A 14618-nucleotide genomic window follows, 5' to 3' on the forward strand; every position below is an offset into this window, starting at 1 on the left:
CTAAATCATCTCAGTCGGGGTGAGCAGTGACGTGTCCAGCTTTTTTTTTTTTTAAGTTTTTGAACATTTGATTCACAATAAATGGGTAAGCAACGACATCCATCATCTGTAGCCACTTATCCTGTACAGGGTCGCAGGCAAGCTGGAGTCTATCCCAGCTGACTATAGGCGAGAAGTGGGGTACACCCTGGATGAGTTGCCAGGTCATTACAGGGCTGACACATAGAAACAAACAACCATTTACACTCACATCTACCGTATAGTCAATTTAGAGTCACCAGTTAACCTAACCTGCATGTCTTTGGACTGTGGGGGAAACCGGAGCACCCGGAGGAAACCCACGTGGACACGGGGAGAACATGCAAACTCCACACAGAAAGGCCCTCGCTGGCCACTGGGCTTAAACCCAGAACCTTCTTGTTGTGAGGCAACAGTGCTAACCACTACACCACCATGCCACCCACAACAATGTCTATACACTGTAAAAAAAATCCCGTTGTTTTTACGGAAAAAAAACTGGCAGCTGGAGTCACCAGAAAAAATCCGTAAAATATACAGCAAAACGGTAATTGCTTTTACAGCACAGCATGTACATTTTACAGTTTAAAGTAGCAAATATAACAGAAGTCCAGTGTTTTATATGCTGGATTTAACTGTAAAATGTACAAGCTGTACCGTAAAAGCAATTACCGTTTTGCTGTATATTTTACGGATTTTTTCTGGTGACTCCAGCTGCCAGTTTTTTTTCCGTAAGAACAACAGGATTTTTGTATGCTGGTTTCAATGCTCTACTAGACAGATTTTTTTGGGGGGGCTTTTTTCACCTTTATTGGATAGGACAGTGTAGAGACAGGAAATGAGCTAGAGAGAGACTGGGAAATGACCTTGGGTCAGAATCGAACCCGGGTCCCCAGATTCACGGTATGGCGCCTTAGTCGACTGAGCCACGACAGTGGCCGTTTTTGTATTTTTTTTAACAGGGCAATTATGTAATTTTAACTATCACATTCTGTTTTAGTATTACAGTTTGTCTGTGTTTAAACTACAACAATTTGTAAATTCTACAAAAAAAATGATCAATTCAACATATTCTTACTGTTAAATTAACAGTGGTATTTGGTGAGGAGTTTTACAGTATATTGATGTAAATTACACACTGCTTCATTGTTTTTGTATTTACAGTTTTTTTTATGTCATGATTTTACATAAATTCCCTGTTAATTCTACAGACATTTTTTACAGTGTATGTTTATCTCTTATATAGTTCCAAATCAGTGGTAGTTCCAAATCTAGCTTGTGTAGCACCCTGGGCCTTAATTATTTATTAAGGCATTCAAAACAGCATGAGTCACAAATAAACATAATAGTCTACTTCAAACTACATGAATATGAAGATATATACAAAATAAGGCTTTATGTTACTACTCACTCCATTTCCAGAAAAGTTGGAATATTTTCCAAAATGCAACGAAAAACAAGTGTGATTTGTTAATTCACGTGAATTTTTATTTAAATAACAAAAGTACAAAGAAAAGATTTTCAATAGTTTAACTGACCAACTTAATTGTATTTTGTAAATATAAATGAGGTTAGAATCTGATGTCTGCAACACACTCAAAAAGTTGGAACAGAAACATTACCATTGTATAACATCACCTTTCCTTTTAATAACACTTTTTAATCATATGGGAACTGAGGATACTAATTGTTGCAGTTTTGCAAAAGGAACTTGTCCATTCTTGCTTGATAGAAGACTTCAGCTGCTCTACGGTCCGTGGTCGTCATTGTCTGATTCTCTTCTTCATGATGCTCCATACATTCTCAGTAGAAGACAGATCTGGACTGGCAGCAGACCAGTCAAGCACATGCATTCTGTATCTATGAAGCCACACTGTTGTAGCCCATGCAGAATGAGGCCTGGTATTGTCCTACTGAAATAAGCATGGACTTCCCTGTAAGAGATGTTGCCTTGATGACTATATCTCTCTAAAATCCCAGTATACAGCTCCGCATCAATGTTACCTTCACACACACACACAACTCACCCATGCCATGGGCACTGATGCCCCCCATACCATCACAGATGCTGGCTTTTGCACCTTTCTCTGAAAACAAGCTGGATGGTTGTGTTCACCTTTGGCATAGAGAACTCTATATCCAGTTTTTCCAAAAACAAGTTGAAACGTGGACTCATCTGACTACAGCAGACATTTTCACTGCCTTTCGGTCCATCTGAGATGAGTTCAGGCCCAGAGAAATCGGTGGCATTTCTGCATAGACTTGATGAATGGCTTCCTCCTTGCATAATACAGTATCAGAGTGCAGGCACTTACGGATGTATGCGCAGAGGAGAGCAGGATACAAACTGTAGACAAAGCCAAATTGTAAGACAGGAAGCCTGGTCAGGAAACTACAAGGGTCAGTTGATCAGCAAACAGTGTAGTAGAGGAAAGACAGATAATGTAAACGTAGAGAATAAGCAGAGGTTAGAATAACAAGAGACAGACAATACAAGGTTTGATATGAACTGGAGAAACACAGAACAATACTTCACAATGAGGTGGAGTGTGAGTGAAGCTTAAGTAGTGTGACAGGTAGTTAGTGGAATGAGTGGCAGCTGTAATCACTAGGCCGGTGACAGGGGACGCTGTGGTTCTTGGCAGTTGTAGTTCAGATAGTCCATGTTTGTAGTTTGGTTGTTCACAACGGGTTTACTGACAATCAGGTTGCATTTCTGGATGCAGCAGTGGACTGTGTTAAGTAACAACAGTTTTCCAGAGTCAAAGCTGTAAGAATGCCAGTAATGTATTATATGTATTTTATTAATGTTTGTTTCATAAATTAAAAAAAACTGTACCATATTTCTACATTCAGCTCTATTTATTGGTTTGTTTGTCATTCATCTATCTATCTATCTATCTATCTATCTATCTATCTATCTATCTATCTATCTATCTATCTATCTATCTGTCTACCTCTCCATATAATAATGATTTAATTGATATATCTGAACATCTTTAATTATTCAGATTTGCTGGATTGCGATACAATGGGTTGAAAAATCAGGGTGCAACCGGTTACCTGAACTCTGTACTGCAGTGTCTCTACATGACAGAAGATTTCCGCAGAGAAGTAGAAAAGTATTACTGTATTTTTACCCTCCTGTACTTTTTTCAGTGCATTCTCCTGATTTTGTTTCTACTTTTTTGCTATTAAATTTACACTGACAATCTTTTTGAATGTTTTTTTTTCCCTGAACACAGTTAAATTTTATTAATGGTAATAGATATTCATGCTGGCATGAGAGACTATCAGTTTTTGTCTGCTATTTGCTTGTTAGCTTTAGAAGAGATCCACTAAACCCTGATGAAGAAAGTGCTGATTTGATGCAAGAATTGCAAAAACTTTTTAAAAGGCTAAAAGAAGTTGTTGGTACAACTGAAGGGATAACTCGATGTTTGCACATCAGTAGTGGTGAGTTATTCCACATGACTATAGGGGGGGAAACTAATTTTGTGCATCAGAAATAGCGAGTTAATATTTTTGGCTCCATGTTTGTTTTCTGTCTTGTTTATGTTGTCATATTTTCAGTCCGTGAACAGCAGAATGCAGTGGAATACTATCAGAAAATTCTACAAGCAATTGGACCAGAAGTGTCCAAGGTAGGATTATTTTCTTCAAAGGTTACATCAGTTTTCATTCTTTTTAAAATGCCTTTATACTTTACATTTATGTACTTTTTCAAAGTATTCATGCTCAATCACATGCAACAAAACAATTGTGGTTACAGATATTTAAAGGGGAAATGAGCAACAAAACCAGATGTGCATGTACCCACATATTTCAAGAGAAGTGTTCCTTTTTCACGATCCCTTTATCCATAGAAGCTGCACCCACTGAGTGGTTCAGTGTGGTACGTGGTGCTTTTTTCATTTGTGGACTCTCCAGCTAATATTATTTTGTGTAAAATGAAAAATATCAGTTGGGAGCTTTTTTTATTTTTATTTTACAGAATAAGGGATTAGAGAACTTTTTTAAAGAGGTCAAGTTTGATGAAGACAACCTGGTGTACTGTGACCACTGTGACCAAAAAGCTGAAGCTGAGACCGTAAGTAGGCTACTTTACTGAATATCTTGTAAGACACATATAACATACCTTGATCATTGGATTTGCATAATTGATTGAGTGTTTTGTAGATTTAAAAAAAAATGCATTGATCATGTTACTTATATCGGGCTGAGACTGAGCGTAGCAATGACGAACAGTGTATAATTATAGGTACATCTAGTCTACCACAGTATATTGGAATTCAAATTAAATATTGAAAATAAGTTCAAAATGCAGATGTTCAGCTTTAATTTCAGGGTAATTATATCCAAATCAGTGAATGGTGTAGGAATTACAGCACTTTTTCCTTGGCTAGGTGTGGTTCTTCCCTCATTATTTTACATACAAGCAGTTAAAAGGTCTAGAGTTAATTTCAAGTGTAGTATTTGTATAGCGAAGCAAGAGAACAGTCACCTTATCCTGCCTTGATACAAGATGCCAAACCTGCACCCTGATCACAATACCAAAGAGTTAAGAGTTATGGTATGGCAGTCAGAGCACATATTCAACTATGGAGGCACTCTATCACACTGCCCTCCCTTTCACGAGTCGCACCCATGCGCTTCACGCACACAGGCGTCCCTCACGCATCCTCCAGCCGTACTTTTCCCATACCAGGATGCCCCACACACTCTTGTTTCACCCATCTCTGGGGTCCCTCACACAGGGGCCACCTATCTTGGGGGGTCCCTTGTATAGTTCACACACATTGCACACTTCTGATGGCCTCCCAGCAAGCCATCCCACTTCTGACACCATCTGTAGTTAAGCAAGAGAACAATCACCTTATCCTGCCTTGAACCCAGGTCTACAAGGTGCTAAACCTGCACCCTGACCAGAACACCAAAGAGCCTGGCTCACTGGTACGGCAGTCAGAGCACATACTCAACTACAGTGATGGGCACTCCATCACAATTTGCATTAGAAATCCATTCCTATTGACTCAGTATAAAATCCAAAGAGCTGACACGACCAGTGAAGTAAGCGTCATTAATTTAAAATCAAAACAAACCCATCAGAGAGATTCTCTGCAAAATCAATTGATGAATGATAATTAAGTATGCTGTGTTTACATTAGTATGTTATGTTTAAAGTTACAGCATTTTATTAATATACTGTTACATCTTTTGCAGAATCTGCTATACCTGGCACCTTATTCATAGAACTGTGCACTTGTTGGCACTGCACTGTCTTTTGCTGTGCCTACACAGCAAAAGACAGTGCAGTCCTGTGTAGTCTCATGTATTCCTGTGTAGGTCTGTGTAATCTCATCTAGTCCTATGTAGTCTCATGTAGTCCTGTGTCGATCTGTGTAATCAAATTCCAGTTACATAAAGTCCATGAAATGTGATTGGAGTTGACAGCATAAATCTGATCTAATCTTAACTCTAACTTTAATCCAAGTAAGTACTGTTAATACTTCTGTATGAGTGGAAGTTTCAGAAAGAAAAAAAGCTCCTAATAATCACGTCTTATATAAATTAATATGAAGCTAAAACATGTCCTGTTATTAAAAATTAGAAATTAGAAGAACTTTATTTATCACATGAAATACTTAAGCACAATGAAATTCTTCTCTGCATTTAACCCATCTGAAGCAGTGAACACACACATGCACGCACACAATGAGTGCACACACATACCTAGAGCAGTGGGCAGCTATGCTACAGTGCCCGGGGAGCAGTTGGGGGTTAGGTGCCTTGCTCAAGGGCACTTCAGCCCAAGGCTGCTGCATGTTAACCTAACCTGCATGTCTTTGGAATGTGGGGGAAACCGGAGCACCCGGAGGAAACCCACGCAGACACGGGAAGAACATGCAAACTCCACACAGAAAGGCCCCCCATCGGCCACTGGGCTCGAATCCAGAACCTTCTTGCTGTGAGGCAAAAGTGCTAACCACTATGCCACCGTGCTGTACTGTGAGCATAAGGGGTCCATGGACATTCTTTTAGTCTGGAAGGGGTCCCTGGCTGTAAAACATTTGTCTTCGGGTCAGATTTACTAAGCAGGACAAATTAGCGTGAGGCTGCAATAAAAAAAAAAAAAGATCAGCTGGGAATGGCCAAAGGGAGATGGGAGTGACCAGTTCTGTGGATGATCTACTAACAACGCGCAAATTAATGAACACGGACAGTTTATTTTAAAAATAATCAATGCAATCTACCAAGAGCAGCACAAATTAGGTACAGAATAACATGCAGTGGCTGTCCATATGTTCTAATAAGGTCTTCCTCTGGCATTCAAAAATAAATGAACATGAGTGGAGAAAAGTCTCTTCCTTCTACCATATGTACTCTTTTTGTGCCTCATTCCTCAGCATGCACTGGGACTTTCGCAAACGCAAACTGTATTTTGAAGAGAAAATTTTAATCTGAGCGAAGAAAAGTCTATTCTGTGCGCACTCAACTCTGCCTGCTCAATCTCTGTGCTCTCTCAACATCTCGGTGTAAAATGCACTGAGCATGGTTAAATGAAGACATGCTTTATTCGATGTTAAATACTGGCACAATTAGCAGTAAAGTGACAACTGTAAATCATGGTGCACATTTTGTGGTTCTGTCACTTCAGCAGTTTATATAAAGACTGGCATAAGTGTTAATTCCCTTTTGTTAACAAATAGATTTACTTCCAGTATGAGTTTGCCCCATTCTGGTACTATAGCATACATCGATGTAATAGTTCCTGGTTGATTTACTATTTTGGGACTTGAATAACTGTAGTGTTCTGAATGATTTTCTTTCATTGCTTTACGACCACAATAGCAGCATAACGTAGGGTGTGTTTCATGTAAGTGTGATGCATATGACCCCAGGCTTCTAGTCACAACTTTTATTTCACACACAGTGGACTGAAATTGAGGAGGTTCCTAATATCCTGACTCTGTACCTGAAGAGGTTTCATTTTGACTACTATCAGATGAAGCTTGTAAAGAATCACTGTCCCATTGTCATTCCCATGCAACTGCTGCTAAAGGTATGGTTTGCCTTTTTCACCCTACATTTGAATCTAAATATATTGACATACATTTCTGCAATAAAATTTTCAGTAAGAACTCAAGCCTTACTTTACCCAAACTTATGCGTACCACATTATTCTTAGGGTTTTTTTAAATGTCCACACTTATGTTTCTCTGCAGAAATATAAATATGAGCTTTATGCAGTTATTAACCACATAGGGGAACAAACTGGAGGGCACTACAATGCTGTCATCAGATCCTTTGATGACAATGAGTGGTACTGTTTTGATGACTCTTTCGTCCAGAAGGTACTAAAATGATATTATTACCTTGCTTTCTTTGTTTTCTCTGCTGTGCAGTATTTTGAGGTGGGCCAAATTTCTGTTCTAACATTTACAGGTTTCAGAGGAGGCTTTCCACCGGTGAGTACACTATACAGCGCCCTCCACAATTACTGGCACCCCTGGTTAAGATGTGTTAAAAGCCTTAAAATAAATTCAATTTTAATTGCAGAAGCATAATCTCACACTGAAAATTGTAGAAAAATGTAACCTTTAACGCAAGTGAATTAAAAAAAAAAATCCCTGACTAAGAAATAATTATTTTTCATAAAATCACCTGTTCCACAATTATTTGCACCCATAACAATTCCTAGAAAATAAATGTAATTGAAGTATTTCTGTCATTTCTACTGTAGTTTATAAAGTTGATCAGAGTGTCTCGGAACCTTTAATTAGTAATTCATCACATCCTGTTTCCCTGGGGTATAAATATGATGTGACACAGAGGCCTATTTCTCTTATCCACTCTTCAACATGGGAAAGACAAGAGAACACACCATTCAAGTAAGGCAGATGTGTGTCGACCTTCCTAAGTCAGGCAATGGCTACAAGAAAATAGCCACTCACCTACACCTGCCCATATCTACAGTCAGAGGAATCATCAAGAAGTTTAAAACAACTGGAACAGTGGCAAACAAGCCTGGATGAGGATGCAAGTTTATCTTGCCACCACGCACAGTGAGGAGAATGGTAAGAGAAGTAAAAAGTTCTCCAAAGCTCACTGTTAGAGAATTGCATCTTGGGGTCACAAAGTCTCCATAACAACCATCAGGTGCTATCTACCGTACATGCCAACAAGCTGTTTGGGAGACATGCACGGAAAAAGCCTTTTCTCACTTAAAAGCATAAACGTAAACATCTGGAGTTCGCTAAGCGGTACTGGGACTTCAACTGGGACCGTGTGCTTTGGTCAGATGAGATCAAGATAGAGCTTTTTGGCAACAAACACTAAGTGGGTCTGGCGTAACACAAAAGATGAGTATGCGGAAAAGCACCTCATGCCCACTGTGAAGTATGGGGGAGGATCAGTGATGCTGTGGGCCTGTTTCTCTTCCAAAGGCCTAGGGAACCTTGTTAGGGTGCATGGCATCATGAACTCTTTGAAATACCAGGACATTTTAAATCAAAATCTGGTGACCTCTGCCCGAAAGCTGAAGATGGGTCGTCACTGGGTCTTTCAGCAAGATAATGACCCTAAACATGTGGCCAAATCTACACAAAAATGGTTCACCAGACACAAAATCAAGCTCCTTCCATGGCCATCTCAGTCCCCAGACCTCAACCCAATTGAAAACCTGTGGGGTGAGCTGAAGAGGAGAGTGCATAGGAGAGGACCCAGGACTCTGGATGATTTAGAGAGATTGTGCAAAGAGGAATGGTCAAAGATCCCTCTCTCTGTATTCTCCCATCTTGTGAAATGTTATAGGAGAAGATTAAGTGCTGTCTTGTTGGCAAAAGGGGGTTGTACAAAGTATTAACATCAGGGGTGCCAATAATTGTGGCCCACATGATTTCATGTAAAATAATTATTTCTTAATGTGGGATTTTTTTTCCCACTGAATAAATGCACTTGAATTAAAGGTTCGATTTTTCTATTTTTTTGCATTGTTGTCCTATATCATTTAAAAAAAGAATTTATTAGAAGCCTAAGAAAATATCTTAACGAGGGGTGCCAATAATTGTGGAGGGCGCTGTAACTATGGTCTCATGTCTTATTAAAATCGATTTAAAAATATATTGAATACATCCTTCTGTGTTGTTTTATTCTTTTCCTTAAATGACATCTAAGCTGTTTTTAATTTGCTCCACAGATTCATCCCACCTCTGGTCTATTTACTCATGTACAGAAAAAGTAAGTATTTTCTTAGCCTTGCTCACCAGACAGCAAAAACTGTCTCATCTCATTATCTGTAGCCACTTTATCCTGTTCTACAGGGTCGCAGGCAAGCTGGAGCCTATCCCAGCTGACTACGGGCGAAAGGCGGGGTACACCCTGGACAAGTCGCCAGGTCATCACAGGGCTGACACATAGACACAGACAACCATTCACACTCACATTCACACCTACGGTCAATTTAGAGTCACCAGTTAACCTAACCTGCATGCCTTTGGACTGTGGGGGAAACCGGAGCACCCGGAGGAAACCCACGCGGACACGGGGAGAACATGCAAACTCCGCACAGAAAGGCCCTCGCCGGCCATGGGGCTCAAACCCGGAGCTTCTCGCTGTGAGGCAACAGCGCTAACCACCACCGTGCCGCCCAGCAAAAACTGTTAATTTATTAAATCAAATAACTTCTTAATAAATAGGACTAAAATGTGGCAGTGTTGTGAATATTTCCATTTCGTTTTTTTTCTTCAGATTATTTGGTTCATGTTTATATATTCCCATCCCTCCATTATCCATCCATTATCTATACCACTTATTTGAAAGGGTTGTGAGGGAAGCTGGAGCCAATCCTAGCTGACTTTGGGTGAAAGGTGGGGTACACCTTGGGCAGGTTGTCAATCTGCAGGGCTAACACAGAGACAAACAACCATTCCCACTCACATTCACACCTATGGCAATTTTAGAGTAGACAGTTGACCTAATCCACATGTCTTTGGACTATGGGAAGAAACCGGAGCATGCGAAGAAAACCCATGCAGGCACAAGGAGAACATGCAAAGTCCATGTGGAAGTCTGTCCACACAAGCCCTCACAAGCCTTCAGTCAGCCATGAGGTTTAAGCCCAGAACCTTCCTGCTAACCACTGTACCATTTTTTATATATATATATATATATATATATATATATATATATATATATATATATATATATATATATATATATATGCACCATATATATAACCAGCTCATGTACAACTCGATTTTGTAGAATAACTGTTTCATATATATATATACACACAAGAAGGTTCTGGGTTTGAGCCCAGTGGCCAACGGGAGCCTTTCTGTGTGGAGTTTGCATGTTCTCCCCGTGTCTGCGTGGGTTTCCTCCAGGTGCTCCAGTTTCCCCCACAGGCCAAAGACATGCGGTTAGGTTAACATGGAGTGGCTTTGGGCTGAAATGCCCTTGAGCAAGGCACCCAACCCCCAACTGCTCCCTGGGTGCTGTAGCATAGCTGCCCACTGCTCTGGGTATGCATGTGTGTGCATGCGTGTGTGTGTGTGTGTGCGCATGCGTGTGTTTGTGTGTGCGCATGCCTGTGTGTGTTTGTGTGTGTGCGCATGCGTGTGCGTTTGCGTGTGTATGTGAGCTTGTGTGCGTGCGTGTGTTTGTGTGTGTGTGTTTGTGTGTGCATGCGTGTGTTCACTGCTTCAGATGGGTTAAATGCAGAGGACAAATTTCACTGTGCTTGAGTGTGCATGTGGCAAAAAAAGGCTTCTACTTCCTCTTCTTCTAATCACTAAAAATATTCGCGAAAATTAAGGGCACAAAAGTAATCCACATATGGCCCTTTTCCACTACCCTTTTTCAGCTCACTTCAGCTCGCTTCAGCTCACTTCAGCCCGACACGGCTCGCGTTTCGACTATCAAAAACCAGCACGACTCAGCTCGCTTCAGCCCTGCTTAGCCCCTAAAACTCGCACCGTTTTGGAGTGGGGCTGAAGTGAGCCAAGCCGTGCCGAGTGAGGCTGGGGGCGTGAGCAGACACTCCCCTGTGCACTGATTGGTGAGGAGGAGTGTCCTCACATGCCCACACATGCCCCGCGAGCACGCTGGGATCTGTAAACACCGCAAACCCGGAAGAAGAATAATTACGAATTACGAGAATTTCTGAAGCCTTATGCGCCTCGCCTCATCTATACGCTCTTGCCAGTATCTGTTGGCGTTGTCGGTGACAACAAGCCACAGCACCAAGACCAGCAACACTAACGACTCCATGTCCTCCATGTTTATTGTTTACTCTCCGGGTCGTGAGACTACCGCTTAAAAGATCACTGAATCAGTGACATAGAGCATCGTGGACGAGTTCGCGGAGCGCAAGGCTCGTCGTATGCCCTTCAAATAATGCGCGCAGTAGGCTATTGATGTTTTATTATGAGCCATGTACAGTATGTCGCCTAATGTTTTTTTGTTTCTGAGTTACATGTTCGTTTGAAGGACTTAATGTACAAAATAACATAGTTGCACCCCGTAGTGTTGAAATTGGTAAACACAGTGCATTCAGTGAGGTTTGCACTGCCCTCCTTTTATTTCTGACTCTTCCTGTCACCGTTGCAACCTCTGAGCGCTCATTCGTATGCCCTTCAAATAATGTGCGCAGTAGGCTATTGATGTTTTATTATGAGCCATGTACAGTATCCTAATGTTTTTTGTTTCTGAGTTACATGTTCGTTTGAAGGACTTGATGTACTAAATAACATAGTTGCACCCGGTAGTGTTGAAATTGGTAAACACCGCAGTTGCGGACATTTTGTAGCCTAAAATGATGTTATGATAAGCTTTAATAAAGGGCCCGGTCATTTGCCCCGCCCCCGGCCCGGCTCTGACTTGTTCCGCCACTGTCACTGATGTCACTGTTTGCGCTGCTTAACGACATCACATGACGTCCACCCACTTTCGCTAACTCCACCCAATGTGTCCACCCACTTCCAGCCAGCACGGTTCAGCGCGGTTGTAGTCGAAATGCAACTCCAACAGCCCCACTAAGCCCGACTCAGCTCGACTCGGCACGGCACGGCTCAGCCGCGTTTGTAGTGGAAAAGCGGCATTAGTTGCAGATGTCGACACGGAGAATTTTTACCAATTCTCACCCCCTTCCTATGCATTGTGTTTTCTAATATTTTACTGTAAACCATTGCAATGCTCTAATTTCATAACTGTTTACAGGGCAAGCCCATAAATATGAGAACAGTATCCATCCATCCATTATCTGTAGCCGCTTATCCTGTACAGGGTCGCAGGCAAGCTGGAGCCGATCCCAGCTGACTATGGGTGAGAGGCGGGGTACACCCTGGACAAGTCACCAGGTTATTACAGGGCTGACACATAGAGACAAACAACCATTCACACCTACGGTCAATTTAGAGCCACCAGTTAACCTAACCTGCATGTCTTTGGACTGTGGGGGAAACCTGAGCACTCGGAGGAAACCCACGCAGACACGGGGAGAACATGCAAACTCCACACAGAAAGGCCCTCGCCGGCCACTGGACTTAAACCCAGAACCTTCTTGCTGTGAGGCAACAGTGCTAACCACTACATCACCGTGCCACCTAAGAACAGTATTTTTGCTGTAAAATAAATACTGTAAATCTACAGGCTCTGGTAGGTCTAGTAAGTGAACAGATCATCCAAAAAACCATACAGTATGTGCATTAAAAGTGCATTGCATTATTCATTACTACAACCTCAAATCAGAAAAATTTGGAACGATATAGAAAATGCAAATAAAAAAAGTGATTTCTAAATTTACTTTGATTTGTCTTTTATTGCAGACAGTATGAGCCCAAGATATTTAATGTTTTGCCTGGTCAACTTCATTTCATTTATTAAGATACATCCATTCCTGCATGTCAGGCCTGTATGTATGTGTGTGTGTGTGTGTGTGTGTGTGTGTGTGTGTATGTATGTATGTATGTATGTATGTATGTATGTATGTGTGTATATATATATATATATATATATATATATATATATATATATATATACACACACACACACACACACACACACACACACATACTTCAACACACTTTTTAAGACTACAGTCTGAATATCTGAATTGGAATGTCACGCTGAAGTGAATAAAGTGCAGTTTAATCATGATTTACATTTGAGATTTGTTATTATTTTACACTCTAGTGTTTAATTAATCCAGGGTGTTGTTTTTATTTCTCCTCGGTTAGTCGAAGTGGATGAGCCTCACTCTGATGAGAAGTCTACCGAATCTACCAATGTGAGTCTTTTTTTAATTCAGAAAGATCAAATTATTCCTCATTTAGTTGTAATCAAATAAGCAAAAATTATAGTGTCATGATGATTGAGTTCACAAACATGCTCTTTCATGTCCATTCACTTGGCCCAAATCACACATGTAAGGAATAAAACATGATGGGGCATACTGTTATCGGACAGTAAGGGCAGGGCATCAGAAGCATTTTTAACGTGGGGGGGGACACACTGTGGGGGGTCTGGGGGTCCTCCCCCAGAAAATTTTTAATTAATTAGATGCCATTTCCTGCATTCTGGTGGATTTTTAACAGGTTGTTAAACACCTAATTTTACATACAAAAGTCACTTAATTCAATGACTATTTTAGAGACTCAACAATAAGTCCTCATATTCATCAGCCTGTTTTTAAACCTACTGCTCTGCCTAAGATAATGAGATGAATGTGACACAATTTATCACCAACAATGACTTTATGGGTGCATTTTACTTTTTATTTTGTGTTTCCTTTTTTATTTAGTTTTAGGTGTAACAGAACATGCCACTGTGCCAAGCAACAGTGACACTCAACTGTATGTTTAAAAATAAGAATATTCATAATTTCACACAATGAACAGGCATGACATGGCATCATGCAAACTTCATAACACACAATCACACTGTGTCAAGCAACGGTGACACATAAAAAAATAACTTCACACAATGAACAGGTGCAATTTTGTTCACCACCAACAGTGACTTTAGTGGGTGCATTTAACTTTTTTCCGATTTAGTGATACTCATAACAAAAATGACATGGCATCATGCAGTCTTCATAACACAAAATTACACTGTGTCAAGCACCGACACATAAAAGATAACTTCACACAACGAACAAGTGCAGTTTTGTCAACCTACATGCAATGGTGGTACGACAGTAACATTTACAGATTAGTATAACAAATAGATTTATAGATATAACTCCTTCTTACATTGGTGCCACCACAATTTCTACCACTTCATAACTTTCCTTCACAATCCACCTGGAATAACATCCATCTCTCTCCATTGCTTTCCTTTCTACTATTCCTTCCCCATACACTGATTTCCCCATGTTACTTTCCAGAAAACTGGCAAAGACCAGACAAAACAAGTTCTTCAAATCACAACAGGGAATCAATAAATATCATCAGAGCAGACTTGACCTCATTCTTGGCATTACAATAAGGTAGACCTACTGGGTTTGAATTAAATGATAGCTAACATTAAGCTAGCTGATACATCTCCTAACATTGATTAGCCAGCTCACTACACTAATATTTCCATTGGGACAAAAA

General features: G+C 40.5%; 1 protein-coding gene across 2 annotated transcripts in view; it reads left to right on the forward strand.

Annotated features, from left to right (window-relative positions):
- Positions 1-14618, forward strand: part of LOC132881484 (plectin-like) — a 64035-nt gene that overhangs the window by 7020 nt on the left and 42397 nt on the right. For both annotated transcript variants that reach the window (XM_060914018.1, XM_060914105.1), the window contains exons 2-11: positions 3030-3140; positions 3341-3474; positions 3592-3662; positions 3791-3913; positions 4013-4108; positions 6953-7081; positions 7245-7373; positions 7465-7487; positions 9218-9258; positions 13260-13309. In XM_060914018.1, coding sequence (XP_060770001.1) covers positions 3030-3140; positions 3341-3474; positions 3592-3662; positions 3791-3913; positions 4013-4108; positions 6953-7081; positions 7245-7373; positions 7465-7487; positions 9218-9258; positions 13260-13309 — 907 coding nt within the window. The remainder of the gene's footprint in view (positions 1-3029; positions 3141-3340; positions 3475-3591; positions 3663-3790; positions 3914-4012; positions 4109-6952; positions 7082-7244; positions 7374-7464; positions 7488-9217; positions 9259-13259; positions 13310-14618) is intronic.

This window comes from Neoarius graeffei, chromosome 1 (assembly GCF_027579695.1).
Source record: "Neoarius graeffei isolate fNeoGra1 chromosome 1, fNeoGra1.pri, whole genome shotgun sequence".
NCBI lineage: Eukaryota > Metazoa > Chordata > Actinopteri > Siluriformes > Ariidae > Neoarius > Neoarius graeffei.